The sequence below is a fragment of the Camelus ferus genome, chromosome 13 (assembly GCF_009834535.1).
Source record: "Camelus ferus isolate YT-003-E chromosome 13, BCGSAC_Cfer_1.0, whole genome shotgun sequence".
In the NCBI taxonomy this organism is placed as follows: Eukaryota; Metazoa; Chordata; class Mammalia; order Artiodactyla; family Camelidae; genus Camelus; species Camelus ferus.
In genome coordinates this window covers 23717816-23736656 of record NC_045708.1, presented here as the reverse complement: position 1 = coordinate 23736656, position 18841 = coordinate 23717816, and the positions used below count along the sequence as shown (strand labels likewise).

At 46.7% G+C, this 18841-nt stretch overlaps 1 protein-coding gene across 1 annotated transcript in view; it reads left to right on the top strand.

Moving 5' to 3' along the window:
• CSMD2 (CUB and Sushi multiple domains 2) overlaps window positions 1-18841 on the top strand; it is a 473825-nt gene that overhangs the window by 183676 nt on the left and 271308 nt on the right. The window contains 4 exon segments of the mRNA XM_032495868.1: window positions 1637-1714; window positions 6949-7036; window positions 7719-7843; window positions 15086-15207. Coding sequence (XP_032351759.1) covers window positions 1678-1714; window positions 6949-7036; window positions 7719-7843; window positions 15086-15207 — 372 coding nt within the window. The 5' untranslated portion in view covers window positions 1637-1677.

Sequence of the window (18841 nt, the reverse complement as noted above, 5' to 3'; positions counted from 1 at the left end):
AAACAATACGTATGCTGGAAAGTTAGGGACAGGAGGCAAGGGGATAGGGAGAGCTGGGGCTGGAGGCATAGTTTCAAGTGCAGGAGTCCGAGGAGGCCTCCACAAGGAAGTGGGGTTCACACAAAGGCTTCAAGGGAAAAAAAAAAAAAGGAGCGAGTCTTAATGCTGTCTGGGGAAGAACATTCCAGGGAACTGGCGGGGTGAGGCGAGAACCACACTGGTGTATTGTTGGAACATCGGAGGGGCCCCTGCGGCTGGAGAAAAGTGATTGAGGTCGAAGAGAGGGGCAAAGAGGGCACAGAGAGGGCAGATTGGTCCAGGCAGGCCATTTTAAAGATGTTAGCTTTCACTCTAGGAGAGCCGGGTTGCCCTCGAAGGGTTTTGAGCAGAGATGTAATTTGGTCTGACGTCTGTTCTAACAGAATCCCTCCGGCTCTCGTGTTGAGGACATATTAGATGGGGGCAAGTGTGGAAGATGGAAGGCCATGGCCACAAGAGGGAATGTATCGGAGACTTGGGCCAGGGTGACAGATGTGGAAATTGCATTTGGGATATATTTGAAAGGGTTTGTGGATAGATCGTGTGTGGGTGTGAGAGAGAGAGAAGGGTCAGTGATGCTGATTTAAATAAAGAACTTGCTGAGGGCCTGACACATGGAAGTACTGGTCACAGTTGTTACACTGCTGGTACCAGTCTGAGTGAGGCTGAGTCATCCAGCACCGGGGCCTGGGACTGGACAGATAGACCAAGCCATCTAACCAGAGACAGGATGAAGCCCTTGGTGGCCAGCAGAATGCCTTGGGAAACAGGGATACTCAGACCCAAAGGAGGTTGATGGATTCCGAGGAATGGCCTTAGGAATTGTGGAGTTCTGGCTCTGCCGCCCTTTGTGGGCTATTTGGCTAAGTCCTGATAAGCTCTGGACTGGACTTAGTGTTGGGATCGAAACCCACTTCAGTCCATCAGGCACTACCAGAGCCAGGCACCCCAGGGACCTCCAGGACTCAGCTTCCGCTGCCCTCAGTAGGTTGGCTGGTGTAGGCTGGGCTGGGCTGGATTGATGGTCTCTGCTCATCCTCCTGGGACCAACCATGTCTCCTCCCAGCGATGGCAGAGATTCGAGTGGGCAAGCCTCATCCAGCAGGTACTTTTCAAGCCTTTGGCTATGTCAAGGCCTACAAAATTCTAATGCCCAAACCCAAAGTCAAGGGGAGAGGAAATACACTCCACCTCTTTAATGGAAAGGACTACAAAGTCACTTTGCAATGGGTGTGGATACAGGGACGGTGACATGTTGGGGCCAGAATCCAATTGAACACCCCTGGTCAAGGCTGGATCAGAAACTGGGCAGGACTGAATCTGCAGGGGAGCAGAACTGCAGAGGGTGGGCTCACTCCAAGTTTTTGGGGGGATGACCTTGGCTGCCTCCCCCGGAGGGCCAGCCTGGATAGCAGCTCCTACTCCATGTCTGAGACCCTGCTGCACTTGAACACTGCCCTCGATATATCCCTGCCCAGAGGAGCTTCGGGCTTTGACCCACCGCAGAAAGTCCCAAGCCAAGAGAGGGATCGAGCTAGAGGGGCCCGGCCCCAGCCCCAGACAACACTTCAAACCGCTTTTCCTCTCACTTTTCTAGTCAAGAAGCAAATCGAGTTGAAGTCTCGAGGCGTGAAGCTGATGCCCAGCAAAGATAACAGCCAGAAGACGTCTGTGTGTAAGTGTCCGCCCTGCCGGGCCTCTCGCTTGAGGTCAGACCCGCCGGCACTGTGACCGCGGGAAGCCGGATGCCGCTGCGATGACTCCCCCTCCGCCCACCTGGGTCTGCGTCTGCGTGCGGGCACACTGTCCCAGTGACCAGCGAGCAGCCCCGGGGCCTCCCCTCTGCCGTCTCCTCGTCCTCCTCCCATCCCCCTCCTCTTCTTCCTTCTCCCTCACTTCCCATCCTAACTGCAGTCCAGGGAGTCATTACTGCTACATTTCTTTCTTTATTTTTCCTTTTGAATCACTTCCACCTGCTAAGACAGACCTTTTTCTGGCTCCTTGACAAGGGGTCAGTAAACTCCAGCTGGGATTTTGGAGGCTTCAGAGTCCCATTTCCAGCTCCCAAGGCAAGACTGGGAAGGGGAGAGAGGGGAATGCCTAGAACCCTCACCAGGGTCCCTGGCCCTGGCTGGGCAAAGAGTATGCTAGAGGGTGGGGTCCTGCTTCTTGAGCCGATGGGGCAGTGCTGGGGGGGTCTCCGCTTGGCCATGGGGAGGGTGATGTCTATGGGAACATGTTTCTGCTATTGGTGTTTGAAAGGTCAAAAGTGGAGGTGGTCCAGTGCTGGGAAATGGTCTGGAGTGTTGTCCCCAAAGCACCTGATCAAAGCCTGTGCTAATGGGCTTTTGAGCTAAGGCACAAGAGGGGTTTCCGAAAGGTTCTGAGCTACCCGGAAGATTCGACTTGAAAGCAGAGCAGATTTTTCCAAGAAACCTTCCTTTTTCATTCTGGAGGTGAGGGTAGGGAGCCTTCCTTGGTCCCCCAAGCACTGGGCCTTCTGGTCTACCTTCTCCTCCCTTTGTCCTCTGCTTCTCGTGTCCTCTCTCTCTCCCTCCACTTGTCTTCCCTCTTTCCACTTTCCTCACCTTCCTCCTCTCTTCCTCTGTTTGCTCCTCCCTCCTTTTTCTCTGTCTCTGCTCCCTGCTGATCCTCTCCTTTCCTCTTCTCACCTCTGTGTGATCACTTCTCTTGAGGTGCTAGAAGTACTTGGGGAGAGGGGCAGAGAATGGCCATTGGTGGTTCCAGAGCTCCGTGCTGTGTGTGGCAGGAAGCAGGGGTGGGGAGAGGCAGTTTGGTCCTGATGAAACTGAGCCTGGGTGTGGGGTTTCCTCTGGTCTTTCAAATCCTCCAATTGGAGATAGGCATCACTCCTTGCCTCTGGGGACCGTTGATTCTGGTCACCCCACCCCAGCGAGGCTGGATGGCAGAGGGCAGCCAGGAGGCCCTGCTTCTGTGCTGGACCAGGGGCCAAGAGAAGGAGCTGAGGGTTAGGTCAGGAGTCTGCGAGAAGGCTCGAAACATGGCCTGGGCCCACACAGGCCCTTTCTGTAGCCCCAGGAGGCCCGAGGAACTGAGGCAGGTACAGTTCAATTTTAGAGTTTGCCCTGAGGCCACAGGCAAACTTGAAGGAAATTGCTCTGATTTGGGATAGTGAGTTTTTATCCTAGTTGTATCCTTGGGTTACCCTGGGCACTAATGCCTTGGTTTCCACATCTGTAAAATGGGGATGCAAAATCTTACTGTCCCTTCCTCCCAAGGATGCTGTTGGATCTGAAATGGGCCTTCTTGACCCCAGACCTCAGAAGGTCCATGAACTCACTAAAAAATCATGTGACGTTGTCAGTGCATTTTAGGGGGAACAGGATCTATGGTCTTCATTAGTCCTCCCAGGTTCCCAAAACTCGCTCAGAAAGATGAAGGAAACCCACTTTCATTAAAAAAAAAATTCAAAAACTCTTTGAAAAAATATGTATCTGGTCTCATTTCTGAGATTCCCTCAGAGAAGCATGGGTGTGGGACTACAGCTGCCTTGGAGGCAGGTCACCAGCTGTCTGCAGGGCTCTGGCCCTTTGTGTCCTGCCCATACTCCCTGTGGACAGATATCCTGAGCTTCGGGGGATGAGTGAACCACACTTACTGCCTTCACCAGGTAGTCCTTGGGCACCACGGACCCCCGGCCATTGGTTCTGACCACCCACATATCTAGATGTGCCTCCCTTCACTTTCGGTGGAAGGCACTGTCTTTTGGAGTGTGTTGCGCTTTCTTCGTCACCATAGGGACAGGGGTAAGGATCCCCTTCCCGTCTCTTCCCTCTGTAGCCAACAGCAAATTATGGCTGCAAGCACACGGGCTGGTTTTGAATCGGCAGGGGAGGCTGGAACTCAGGAAAGAGAGGGCAAAAGCCTTTTGCCTCCATAACTCAGACAGTAAACTGTTCACTGGGATTTAAGTTTGCTTGTTTCTGGGGGGCCTTGAAGGCCCATGTGGGATGCCTCTCCTGCTCAGTCCTCCCAGGGAGAGAGGGCACTGGCGGGTGTGAGCTGCTCACGGCTGGACTTGTAACTTCCTGGATGGCTCCTGAGCCTGATTTTAGGCTGTCTGATTGAAGGGGAGGCAGCAGGGTTTGCTCCACACGTCAGGGGCTGTTGTTCGGTGGGTGGCCTTCGCCATGGTCTCTCCTCTCCCGTCCAGCCGCATCCTCTTCTGTCAGCCTTCTGCTCTGCTCGCCGGGCGGTGTCAGTACTGAATGACAGGACAGGAGGAGGCAGGAAACTGGTGTGCATCTTTAATGGGCTACAAGGTGGTGTGTGGTTCCCATGCGGTGGTGGGAAGCGACTTTAGGCTGGGGATGGTGGGTGTGCAAGCTTGAGTAGGCAAGACCTAAAGACGTGGGTGCTCAGCCCAGAAATCCTCAGCGGGGATGGATCACGGCAAGGCTGGCTTACCAACAGATGGCCAGCAAGTACCGCCCAGGGCTGACATCCTCATCTCAGAGCAAAGCCTACTCCCTCCCTCCCTCTCCTAGGGCTCCTGGAAGCCCCAGCTATCTCCTTCCTCCCCACTGCTGGCGAATTACCAAGGCTCCAGAAGGCAGGGGGTTACACTGCTTTTGCAGACGGCACTTCCATCTTATTACCCACCCCTGAAGGGTCCTGGACTGGGGGGAATGGTGATGTTGCTAAGTTTAGAATATGAACGCTTTGGAGGTAGAGGCTTGGCAAGGAAGGGGATGGGATTAAGGAACAAGCATCCAGTGGGAGTGACTGCACTCGTCACCACACAACCAAAAGGGTACCCAGTCTCTGGCTTGAGACCCCCAGGTTCCCTTGGCCAGCCACAGCCTAGAGTACCTGGAGATTTGAACAGGATCTACACCAGGTTTCTAACTAGAAATGAGCTTCAAACTCGGGTCTGACGTGAGACTAAGTAAGTCTAAAATGGGACTCCCCACTGCCTGACTTCCATCCACTCAGCTGCATCCTCACTGGTCCCCAGGCCAGGAATCCCCTGCCCCCTCTCCCCATGCCCTGCTTTCCCATGAGCCCTGGCGAGTCTTCCTCTGCCACCTCCATTCCCGTTACCTCATGTCCATCCCCACCACCAGGTTCTTGTTGTCCCTTACCTGGATGATCACAGAACTCCCTAGCTCATCTCGCAGTGACCGGCCTCCCCCTGAGCAATCCAGATCTCACCATGCCCTTCCCCACTCTGAACTCTTTATTGACCGGCCTCCCCCTGAGCAATCCAGATCTCACCATGCCCTTCCCCACTCTGAACTCTTTATTGACCGGCCTCCCCCTGAGCAATCCAGATCTCACCATGCCCTTCCCCACTCTGAACTCTTTAGTGACTTCCCCTCATCTTTAGGATCAGACTCAAACTCCTGTAAAGTCTGACGCCCGAAACCTCACCTTCATTCCTCCGTGTCTTTCCCTGACCTGCTCTCCTGTTCTGGCACGCTGGACAACTTACAGTTCTGTTTCCATGTTGCCTCACTCCCCATGTCCACCTGTCTGTTGAAATGCCATTTCTCTGTTACCATGTGTCTAAATCCTACTATTTCAGACAGTTCATGTTAAATGCCACCCCCTCCAGGCAGCCTTCCGTGCTTCTCTCAGCAATATGGCGTGCAGCTTCTCTCTGAATCTCCCTGTAGCTGCATCTTTCATCACCTCCTCATTGTGGTTCCACAGTTTGTTTCCATGGTTCACATCTTCACTTGACTGGTAACTCCTTGAGAACACTGGAATGGTCATATCTGACATCTGACACTGGCATCTTCAGGGGTATCCAAAGAGAGTCTTGTATACAGTTGGTGTTCAATCAGTGCTTGTTGTGTACCTGTACAGGAATGAGTGTGTGAGTGAGTGATAGAGCATGTTGCTCATATTGTGAGACTTTGAGTGGGTGGGAGGGAAATGAGATAATTCAGGGATGGTTGCTCCAGACTCCCTGTCATCCTTCGTCTACAGGTGGTTGTTGGGATCATGGGGTGGATGAGGGCTTGATTGGAACTCCTCTGGCCAGACCGTCTGCCTGGCCGCAGCGCCTGGTGTGAGGGGCCTCACAGCATCTCAAGCACCATGAACTGCTGAGGCCTGAGGCTTTCCACCTTCTCCACTGGAGATAAGAGAAAACTGTGTATCCGCCGCCCTCTGACCAAGCTTCTCCTTTAGCCGAGATGACTGTGCACATGATTTTTAAAAACAGGACACTGGTGTTGGCAAAAGTGAGGGTGTCACACCACCTGCCAGAACCACCGCAGGTGCCACCCCGGTGCACTTGGCTGGTGGCATTGGCTGTTGGCACTGGCTGGGGGATGCTCTGGTTACGGCTTACTCTGTGTTGGGCATGTCTATTGGGAAGCGGTATCTCAGCAGAAATATCTATGTTTGAGCTAAAGTCCCTGCTTTGAACTTCAGACCGTAGATTTCTCTTACATTCTTTACCGTTTCTGACCACGCATCCACCTTTTGTTTAACTTTCTTTGAGTCATTTCTCCATGGGGGTGGAGGTTGGGGGGATCATCTCATCTAGAGTCGCCATCAGCAGATCGGAAGCACAGGGTGGGGAGGTCACCAGGGGCCATGGACTGTCCACCCCTGGCCGCTGGTGTTGGGTAAGGGAACGGGGTGGTTGTTGGTTTGGGGTGCCTGCCTCTTAGCCCACATGCTCTTGATGAATTTCACTTGGACTTTGCCCCCAAAGGAATTTGTCAAAAGCAGCTCCCCACTTGCACATTCGGGAGACCCGAGCCCCAGAGACCCCAGCAGCCCAGCCCTGCAGGCCCCAGCAGAGCCGGGCCTCTTTCTGTCTCTGCGTCCACCTCCCACCCTGAGACACTGCCCCGGCTGGTGCCCTTCTGTGATTCTCCATCTCTGTGTGTGCTGTTTTTTGCCTTGTAGTAACTCAGGTTGGTGTGTCCCAAGGGCATAATATGTGTCCAGACCCTGGCATACCTGAAAGGGGCAAAAGACTAGGCTCGGATTTCAGGTAAGATCTGTTCGGGGGTGTTCTTGTTGCAAGGAGGGTGGGGTGGCCTGGCTGGGGGGAAGCAGGGACTGACCTTCCTGGAGGCGGACTGGAAAGGACGGTGTAGATGCAGGAACACTTTCTGGAGGAGAGCTGTGGCCTTTAACATTCTTTCCTGGTCTAGTCCTGGGAATAGTGGCCACACCTTAAGGGGAAGGGGAGGGCTGTAGACTGCCAGTGTCACCCAGCAGACCTGTACCCAGGGTACAAAGGCCTGCCTTCCTCAGTAATGACGTGCCAGCAGGCAGCTTACACCTCTAGGGCTCTGAGATGGTGCATTTTGTAAAGTTTCTAACTACCAAGGCATCCTCCCATAATCCTCCAATTTCATTAAAGTGTATGGGTGTCATCCACCCCCCTTAGCTGTCCTAAATGATACTTATCTCAGAGGATTGCTGTTTGCTCACAAAGTCACCTTTTCAGTCAATCCTAAAACCATTAAATGGTCAAAAAAAGAAAAAGAAAAAGGAAGAAGAAGAGCAGTTGGAAGGATGCAGAACCTTACTGTGGAGGTTTTAGTACAGACTAAGGGCCCGAGGAGAAGTCAAGTTCAGCGTGGTACTTCCTTGGGGAACTAGGAAGGCCCCGGGGCGGGACCTGGCAGGCCCGCGGCTTGGGCTCACAGACACACCTTGTCTCCCAGGTTAGGATCCAGCGTCCAGTTCACCTGCAACGAGGGCTATGATCTGCAAGGGTCCAAACGGATCACCTGTATGAAAGTCAGCGACATTTTTGCGGCCTGGAGTGACCACAGGCCGGTCTGCCGAGGTGAGGGCGCCCCTGGAGAGGGCGGCTGGCCAGAAAGCCGGGCTGGGCGTGGAGGACGGAGCCCCGCTCCTGGTGCAGAGGTCCAGGCTCTCATCCAGGCTAGCTCACCACACTTTCCCTGCTCCCCAGGCCTCAGATCTGCATTCATTACTAATTCACTCAGCGCATTCATTTAGCACCTCCTCTGTATCCAGGCCTATGGAGGATCAGGAGACACAGGTGGGGAAGAGGGGCGTGGCCCCTGCCCGTCCTGGACCTGACAGTCTAACTGGGGAGTCACAAATGAGCAGGTTGCTAGCCCACTGCACGAAGGTATTACAGCCACAGCTAGGTAGGAAGGGCCATCACCTTGTATAATGTTACCTTGAATCCTTCCACCATAGGGCACAGACATCCTAAACCCCGCCATCTCAAAGCCCTTGTTTCTTTCCACAGACTTGATAATAAACAGACCTGTCACTTCTGAGAGAATGCTTTCAGCTGTACGGGAGTAACGTGGACCACGGCCTCAAAAGGCTTCTCTGTGGGATTCTTCTAACCCCACACCTGGACATCTTGTTCTCAGGGGCCCTGCCACCCACACTGCCAGGTGTCAGAAGGACCAAGGGTGGGCTGGCCGAGTCCCCATCCCCCAGATAATCTTACAATATCAGACCCGAGTGTATTTCTTCATCGGAACAGGACAGCAGCTGCTTCTATGGTAGAGAAGCCCCTGGCCTTGTCCGCTAGGGCATCACCAGACAGCTTTTCATTTCCCACACTGTCTGCATCTCTCTTCTTCTGTTCTTTGCATACATGACCAGGACTCACAGTTCTTGGTGCAAGAGAAAGGAATCACTCTAGTGTGTTAATACAGATAACAGTTGATCTTTGGAGTGCCTCTTTGGAAAAGAAAGGATCGGCCCACTAAACTTACCTTCTGGGTCGTTCCAGTTTAAGAAGGAAATTCTTGGCCTCTCTCTGGGCACGTTCATCCAGATGAAATTCATGCAGAGTAAGAAGGATCTAGCTGAGATAAGAACCTAGATCACGTCTATGCTGAGAAAGGGACAAGTTAGAGCTGAGACCCACTCCCTTTTTTTAATGTGTTATAAGCCCCCTGGAAGAGGGTCATGAAAATCTCTCTCAAATAAGCCTTGGATTTATTCATTCTCCCTCAACTTTGAGATGGCCACGATCCACAACTTATAATGTACTTTGCGTCCCCACTGATTTTAGCTATATTATTTCAGAGATTCCACTTAGCTAATACATTTTTTTAATCAAACACAAGAAGAATTCTTGGGTATAATTCTCCGCTTTGCCACCAGCTGGCCGTGGACAATTTGGCAAGCCTCCTATTTCCCCTGGGCTTGTTTTCTTGCTTCTAAATGTAGATCATGGTTCCTACCCTACCCATCTTGTGTTAACGTGAAGGTCAAGAGGAGTTGTGGACGTGGAAACGCGTTATGAGTTAGGAAGTGTTAGACAAGAAAACAAACATCCTTGTGCTAGAATGTAAGCTCTCTAGGGCAAGGACTTCTGTTTTCTTCACTGCCTAGGGTACAGCCAGGCACATAGTAGGTACTCAGGAACACATGTTGAATGGATGGTTGAATAAATCAATCATTGGCTAGCATAGCGCTCCATTTCCGGGGAGTCACGACACCAACTGAATGGACAGGCGTGGAATTATCAAGCCTGAGGATCAAGGGACCCTTGGCCAGTCTGTCATTTCAAAATTCCTTTTGAAGAGTCAGAACAAGATGCCTTTTGGCAGTGGTGGGATCTGACCTTTCCCCAAGACCTTTTCATTGGAGGCAGGCTGTTCTCTTAGCAATGATGGTTGTTCACATGAATAAGCCCAGAGCGTGGAAGGGCTGGTGTTTCAGAAGAAAGTTCGCAGTCAAATAACGTGCTCATCTTTTTCTCCAGACACGTTGTGTGCCCCCATCAGGCGCCCCTAGTCATTCTGACCCACTGGACTCTCCAGTCTCTGCCTCACTGTCGACTGAGCATTGGGCTGAGCATTTCCACATCCATTCCCATCCCATCCTCTGCCCCAGGAGGTCGGGGGAAATCATGGAAACAGAGCCAGGCAGAACTGGGTTCAAATCCAACTATCACCACTTTTTAGCTGGGTGTCCTTGGGCCCATCTCTTCACCTCTCCAAATCTCTTTCCTTCAGCTGAAAGATAGTGATCAGAGAACATTGCTTTACGGCATTACTGCGAGACCTAGAGGCAGTGGACATGAAAATGCTCACTTAGAAATGATCCCAGCTTTCCTGTGAGACTCTTGTGCACGCATGTTTGGTTTAAACTACTGAGCACCGTCAGGAGACAGCGTGCCCAACCCTTGGCACACACGCTCAGCCTCTAGTGGCCCCAGATCCCTTAGAAGCCTGTTTCCTCACTGTCCCATCCAATAACATAGCAACTGAGCGCTCTGGGAGGTGCAGGGACCTTGATCTAGAGCCCAGCTCTGCCACCTGCTAGCTTGCTGGCCCTGGGATGGTTCCTTCATTGTTTTTAGCCACGGGGCCCTCATTTATGAACTGGGAAAACAAAACCTCCAGTGCTTAGTAATTACAAAATTTCAACAAGCCATTTTATAGAAAGTGACCGGCACCAGCTGTGGTGGCGAGGGGGTTCACCTTCCTGCCCCCTCTCTCTCCTTCTTTCTCTCCCAAGGTCATTGTGAGGGAGGAAGAGAGAAGCCAAGGTTCCCATGTTTGAATTTGGATGATCTGTCCTGGGCTTCCCTGAAGATCAAGGGCTGAGATCGATACTAAATTCAAGGATCCTTTTATTTTGGCAGATTTGAAAGTCTTTCTTTTAAAAATCTCTTTGTTTTAATTAGTCAGAGTTATATTTCTAATTGTGATTTTTTAAAAGGAGAGTTTAAGTGAACCTCCTTCTAAGAGTAGAAAGGGACAAAACTCTTTGAATTCCACGATAGCTCCACGAGTAAGCAGGTTACCAAATGATCACATTCTGGAAGATTAACCACCACACATTGTGGTATTATTTTCCTTCTAATGCATTTAAAATAAGATTTGATTTTACATATTCATTTTCCACACAATTAATTCTACTAAAACATGGGGCCCAGCAAATGATAGGTTCTCAACGCATGTTTGAGGACAACCTGAATGAATCAGTGATTGAAATGAATGAACAGTATGGGACCACGCCCTCATTCTGGAATGGGAAATTAGGTAGTCACAGGCCTTTTTTTTTCCCTTGCCCTCCCACCAGAAGAAATAAGCTTCTAATTGGACTACTAGAAAATCGTGATCATTCAAGAGATTGAGGACAACATGAAACACCATTATGCAGTTATACTGATTCTGTTCAGCCTCAGATACAGGCAGGGTAGTATAACGTAGGTCTTGTCCAACCTACTCTCTGTGTGGAGCCCAGTGTTTTAAAATGAGCTTTTACAGAAGCTCTATAAATAAACCAGATGCAATGGAACGTCTCTCAATGAAGCAGGGGCAAGGGATTTGGAGTTACCCCCTCCTCACCACTTCCAGGAGCCCCTCAGCCACTTCCATGGAACCCCTGAGGCTCTGGGGAACATTGTTTGCAAACCACTGAGGGAGTGAAGAGGACCACATTGACAGCCAGGAGATCTGGTTTCTTGTGACCACAAATTACTGTTGACAGAGGATAGGGATGGAGTACCAGCCCCAGATGAAATACAGTGACTGAGTCACAGAGGAGATAATCGACTGAAAACCATACGTTATTTTTTCCCCTAGAATAGAAGCTTTTTTTGGTAAATAGAACACCAGACTCAGGACTCAGAGACCTAGTTCAAGTTCCAACCTGGCTATTAACATCCCATCTGGCACAGGGCACATTACAGAAATGCTCTGAATCTTCTCCCTCACTCTCCTAAGGAAGGAGTGAAATGTGGGAAATATTGCACAAACCCACTGAACTCAAGGCCGTGAAAATTACAGGTGGCTGTCTTCCTTCTCCGTGATCAGCTTCCTGGGCATGCCCCTGAAACATGAATGTTGTTCAGAGGTCTGTCTTCACCCCCCACTTCTCTGTTCTCACTCCTTCCCCTCCTCCCTGCTTCCCTCTCCCCGACCCCCACCCCTCCCCCGCTGCCACCCCCACCTTCCTCTCCTCTGTGCTGATTCTCCCCGGGTGACAGGTGACGTACTGACCTCAAGAGAACACATGCCCCATGGCTCCCTGAGTCCTCTACCTTATACATATGTACTAATGATAAATCTCCCATTTATTAAGCTATTTATACTTGTATAAAGCATTCTAGTAAGCATTTTTCATAATTTCTTTTTGTTTGTTTTTTGGGGGGAGGGGGTAATTATGTTTATTTGTTTGTTTGTTTTATTTATTATGGAGGGACTGGGGATTGAACCCAGGACCTTGTGCATGCTAAGCATTGCGCTCTGCCACTAAAGCTATACCCTCTCCCCATTTTTCATAATTTCTTTACAAGGAAGGTGGTCATATCCACATTCTATGTTTAGCTCAAGTTGTTTTGGTGCCAGAACTGGCTGTAGGTCCAAATGGTGTCTCCCCAAAGTGTCCTGGAATACTGACCGTGTCGTGTGCTGTAGTGCTGTCCAGAGGAGGACTGAGAGTGGCCGTAGAGCTTAGGCGGGGAAGGTCCTGGAAAAGTCTCCCGAAAGTGATCCAGCAGAGAATTTGATGGGAAAAGGCAAACAGAGAAACATAAACATGTGTTCATTCATTTATGCAGTCACTGTCTGAGCATCTCCCATTTTGCCAGCCCACGTGGGTTGCAGCAATGAGCTATCCATCTGTTGGTGGGGTCCCAGGCGCTGGCTGCTCAGGGGGAAGTCTGTCTGTCCGCAGACCTCCTGACCTTACCCCGACAGCAGAGGGAAAAAAGTCGCTGACGCTCCATTCTGAATCTATTTTTAGCTCCTCCATGCTAACTAGCTGCAGATTGTAATATTTTAATTAAACCCCTCTAAGCCCTTAAAGTGGTAAATGCCTTTTTGACCTGTTCTCTCTAATTACCTTCAGCACGTTTCAACAGACCGCAAATACCATCTAATTCTTGGAAACAAGTGCAGGATAAATTGAGTCTGAAGCTGAGGGCTGTTGGCAGCAAAACCGAACTCTCCAGAAGAGGTGTGAGATGGTGCTGGTAGAGATTTGTAAGGATTCCCTGCAGGGCTAGGGTTCTGAATCCACAGGCTCTCTTTGCAAAGGTGGGCTGGGATCATGGTTCTGGTTTTGATTATCTTATTCTAATTTGCTTAGTAAATGTTGTTATTCTCAAGTGCAGTCATGGAGGGTGGGAGAAATCCTATAAAGAAACTTTCAGAAAGGTAGAATAAAGACCATTGGCGTTGGGAAATCTTAGGCATAGTGAGATGGAATGAACATGGCAATCAGAATCTGACAGTCCCAGCTCCCCTTTGTTGAATACTGATGATGTCCCAGGTCCTGGGTGAGCCTTCATATCCAATATCTCATAGCATTTCATCCTCACCATGCCTCAGTGAAGCAATATCACTAGTCCCATTTTACAGATGAAGGAGAATCAGAGAGGAAGTTTTATAACTTACCCAGACTTAAACAACCAATGAGTAAATTTAAAACCCAGAATGCTAAGCTAGTAGACCCCACAGCATGGTCTCCTCACCATGTTGATCCACCTTCAGGCCCAGTTGTATCAAGCACAGTCTGTGAGTGTAACTGTTTCTTAGCACAGAGTTAGAGGAGCAGTCAGATGCACAGGAGGGGAATGGTGCAGAGGGTTCCCCTAGGGCTTTGTTCCAACTTGATTCAACATTTGAGCTCAGGATGAGGAGGAAAATTCTTCAGGTGCAGAATGGGGGTGAGCCACAAGAAGAAACTTCTTCACTGGGGGGTGATGAGATAGGAGAGAAGAGGAGCAATTCCGACCCACTGGTCTCTTGCAGATAACCCCCCAACAACATTTGCTCCTCTTAGTTGTAACTGTTTTCACACCTATTCCCTCCACTTGGTGGTGGCCCTTCAGAGAAGAGGGACTGTGTCTTAGACATTATTCTCTCCCCACACTCCGCCTGGCCTGTAAGAGGCACTCAGTAAATTTGGGAATGAATGAGTGTAGGCATGAGCATGTGAAATCAGAAGAGATTAATTACTTCCTGGAGCTGGGGAGCCTCCTTCCCAGACCCTCCTGGGCAGGGTTTCCAGGGAAAGGTTTATCACGGCACTGTCTGCACACAGAGGGGAGTTCTAGAATATTTTGCCTTGTCAGAGGAGGCCAGGTTTGACACCACTTTCATTTTACATACTTAGTCTTGTTGCGTTTGCTCACTATTTCTTTACTGTTAGGCACTTTGCCTACAATTAGGATAAATTGCCATGTGGGCAGCAACAGAACAGGCTCATAGAACTCTTTATTAAAATAGCTGAGCGCCAACATTGAAGAATGAAGTGTCTGGAACTGAAGAACACGTTTTTAAAGAAGGCAAACACCTAGGTACCATGTAGCACCTTAACTGTTATCAATCACTACTTAATCTAATTAGTTCAGAAGCTATTTTAAAGCGCTTAATTAGATTAAGCTGTGATTGATAACACTTTATATCTACTTGAGTAGAGCACTTCTAATTCACCTTGAATCTTTATGCTTCCAGTTAAAAGCCTGTTTCGGGCATGTGCTGAGTGTGGGGAAGAGGTGGGGAAGTACCTGATTGGCACGGACGTCACTCTGGGTGCCTGGCACTGGGCGGAGCCAGGGGCCTCGGCAGAGTCCTTGGGCACAGACATTCTGATACCTAGTTGGGCGGTCTTGACAAGGACATGCTGAGATTCTCCTGCAGGAGGCCTGAGAGCAAGTGGGGAAACAGGTCAACAGTGCGTGAGGTGGGCAGCTTAGTAGGCTCGTAGGTGCCTGGGGCCCAACTAGCTTTAGGTCGACATGAGTAGGGCTAGCCCACACCTTCTTGGTAGAGATGAGCTGCTGGATCACAGTGGAATCGGGGCAGGGGGGCTTGCTTAGCCTGACTGTGGAAGTTCATCACTGCCTAGAGAGCTATGGGTCAGGGCATGTGTTGCCTATCCCTACCCTAGGGCTCAAGGAGCTTTGACTTCCTTTGAGCCTGCTGAGAACTAGGGGCAAAGGAAATAGGAAGTAGGTTACGTGTGGGGTGGGACTGTGCAGACTTCCATCTCCTCTGGGATGGTGGTGGGAGGTGGGGATGGGAACTGGATCTAGTCTAAACTAAAATGCTTGTCTTTCTTCTCCTCTCTGTAGCCCGCATGTGTGATGCCCACCTCCGAGGCCCCTCGGGCATCATCACCTCCCCCAATTTCCCTATCCAGTACGACAACAACGCACACTGTGTGTGGATCATCACAGCACTCAACCCCTCCAAGGTAAGGCTCTTGGGGAGGATGGAGAGTGTCTCATGGGCAGGACTGGGTTGGGGACAGTTGTTCTACGAGGGATTTCAAGCCCAGAACTTGGTTGTGGTAGATTCTCTGCAGACAGTGATTAAAATTTGTTTTTATTAAATAGCAAGTAGATAAGACACATATCTGTAAAATATAAGATATAAAGAACATCAATACAACAAACACCTGGGTAGCCATCTCTCAGCTCAAGGAAAATTAAACAGCAGTTATCTTAGTGACATGTGTCCCTCACTAACCTCACTGCATTTTCTATCCCTCAAGTAACTATTACCTCAATTGTGTACTTTCTTATTCCTCTGCTTTTTTTTATAGTCAGCACATAGGTGTGTAGCCCCCTAAAATACAATGTTTAGTATGCCAGCATTTGAACTTCATATAAATGTAATCATGTTGTATATAGTCTTAATGAGTTTCACTCAAAATTATGTCCTTAAGATTTATCTGTGTTGTTGTGTGCCACTTTGCACTGCTGTCTACATCTTTTCACATCTTATTTCCCATTTAGTGGGTTTTTTCCTGTGAAGTACCGTTGTTCTCTTATAAAGTTTGCAAGTATCTTGCCAACATCCACAAAATAATCTGTTGTGATCTTTATTTTAATTACACCAAAACTACAGATAAGTTGGAGAAAAACTGATATCTTTGTGATACTGAGTCTTCTAGTCCATGAATATGGTATATCTTTATTTACTTAGGGCTTCTTTAATGTCTTTCAATAAACTTGTGTAATTTTTTTTCCATTACAGATCTTGTGTATTTCTTGATATTTTTATTCCTAGATATCTTATAAATATATAAGATATTGTTGCCTTTATGAATCATATCTTTTAAAATTTTATTTTCCACCTGTTTCTTGCATAGTGGTTAGAAATGCAATTAATTTTTATACTTTGATTTTTGTATATAACAACTATTCTGAATTAATTTATCTGTGAATTCTTTGGGGTTTTCTACATAAAGACAATCATCATCTGCAGAGAATGTTGGTTTTGTTTCTTCCTTTTCAATTCTTATACCTTTTCTTCAACCTTTTTCTTGCCTCAGTGTTCTGGCTAGAATCTCCGGTATAATGTCAAATAATTGTGATGAGGGTGGGTACTTTGGCCATTGATGTTAAACAGAATGTTTTACTTCTTTGCCATTAAGTAGATTGTTTGCTGAAGTCTTTCTTTTAATTTATAGTTTCTTCCTAATCCTGGTTTGCAAGAGCTTTTATTGTGAATGAATGTTGGGTTTTATTGAGCACCTTACTATTGATATAATCATATGATTTTCTCCCTTATTCTCCTGTGTGGTGAATTTTTCTAATGTTAAACTAACTTTGCATTCCTGGGATCAGCCCAACCTGGTCATTTAGTATTATCATTTTTAAACATGCCTATATTTGATTTGTTAATATTTTGTATAGTAATTTGCTTCTAGTTTGTAATACACACACAAACACCCTTGCTAGATTTTTGTGTCAAGATATTGGTAGCCTCATAAAATGATTTGGAGAGTGTTTCCTCTCTTTCTATCCTATGTAGTTATTAGTGGAAGATTGAAATAAATTTTGCCTTAAAAATTTGGTGAAACTTTCAGCAAAACTATCTGGGTCTGGTATTCCTTTGTTGGAAGAGTTTTAAACTATAGATATAATACCTCTAATGACTAAAGAATTATTTAGATTATATTTTTTCTTGAGTCCATTTTACTAAATTTTCTAATTTATTGGTTACAAAGATGTACATATTATCTCTTATTATATCTTTATTTCCTTTTTCATGTCTAATTTTGTATCTCTTTTTAATCAATATTGCCAAACATTTCACATTTTGTTATTTTTCTAAAGGATTAATTTTGATTTTTTTTAATTAAAATACTTCTTTTAATATATTTATTTTCTATTTCATCAATTTCTGCTCTCGTCTGTATTTCTTCTCTTCTATTATATTTGTGTTTATTCTGTTATTCTTTTGATGCTGAATTTCTTATTGTTCAATCTTACTTAACCATCTAAGGCTATAAATTTCCCTCTAAGAACTATGTGGCTGCATTTCCACAGGTTTTGATGTGTAGTATTTCTGCTGGAGTTTACTTCTGAATATTTTCCAGTTTCCATTGCTCTTTTACCTTTCAACTATGAGTTATTTAGAAATATTTCTTAATTTTCAAACAAATGATTTTTTCCAACTATCTTTTTTTTTTTTTTTTTTTACTGATTCTAAAGCTTGTGGTCAGAGAACATTGTCTGAGTTGAATCATTTGAAATTTGTTGAGAAGTGCTTTTGAACCAGAAATGGTCATTTTTCATATATATTCTGGGTGTGCTTGAAAAAATAAACTATTTTCATAGTTTTTGCATTCTAATATGTCCATTACATCAAGCATGTTAATTATGCTTGTATCTTTTTTATCTTCATTGATTCTGTCTTCTTGATTGGTCAACTACAGAGGAAGGCATATTAAAATCTCCCACTGTGATGGTGGGTTTGTCTATTATTCCTTGAAGTTCTGTCAATTTTTTGCTTTATATATTTTGAGACTGTGTTATTGGAGCATACAAGTTGAGAATTATGCATCTTTATGGCGAATTGAACTTTTTCAAAAATAATTGTGTAATGACTCTCTTTATTTTTAGTAGTTTTTGACCTTAAAGCTTCCCCCACCCCAGCTATTATATTAGCTTTCTGTTGGTTTTTGTCTGATAAATCTTTTCTATTCTCTTGCTTAAAACCTTTCTGCTTTTTTATGCTTCATATATGTTTTGTGTATAGCTGGATTTTTTTTAAATCCACTCTGAAAATCTGTCTTTTTTAACTAGAAAAGTTAGGCCATTTAAATTATACACTAACTTCTATCCTTAGAAATGTGAATATGAATATGCATATGTTGTAAAGTCTAATATAAATAGCAGTTTTATATTCCTCCTGAAAAGTCAAAGGTCTTGGAACACTATTACTTTAATTACTCCCTCCCAATTTATATTCTATGATGTATATATTTTCACTTTGCCTCACTTTTGCTCAGAAGTCATTCTTGTTATTGTTTAATAAAACCAGTGTCCGTATAGATTTACACACATATTTACTACTACTTTGTTCACTATTCCTTCTTGTATATCAGTCCTTCTCTATGGAATTCTTTCTTTCTGTCCAAAGTACATGCTTTAGAATTTATTTCCCTATTGATGACAAACTTTCTTAGTTCTTATTTGTCTTAAAATGTCTGTTCTCCCCCTTGTTATTGAAAGAACACTGGTATTCATGAGATATTCAATTCTTGGTTGATAATTACATTCTCTTTCCATATGGAAATATTATTCCAATGTCTTCTAGCTTCCATTGTTACTGTAAGTTTATTATCATTCCTTTGTGTGACATTCTTCTGGCTGCTGTTATGGTCTTTTCCTTGTTTTTAGTGTTCTACAATTTCACTATCATATGTATAGTTGTGGATATTTTAGTATTTGTCCTTTTTAATTTCATTAAGCTTCTTGAATCTATGTATTGCATTTTTCATCAGTTTGGGAAAAAATTTAGCCATTATCTGTTTCAGCTGTTGGTTCTCCTTTATCCTCTCTCTTTACTGCTTCTGGAAGTCTGACAAGACATGT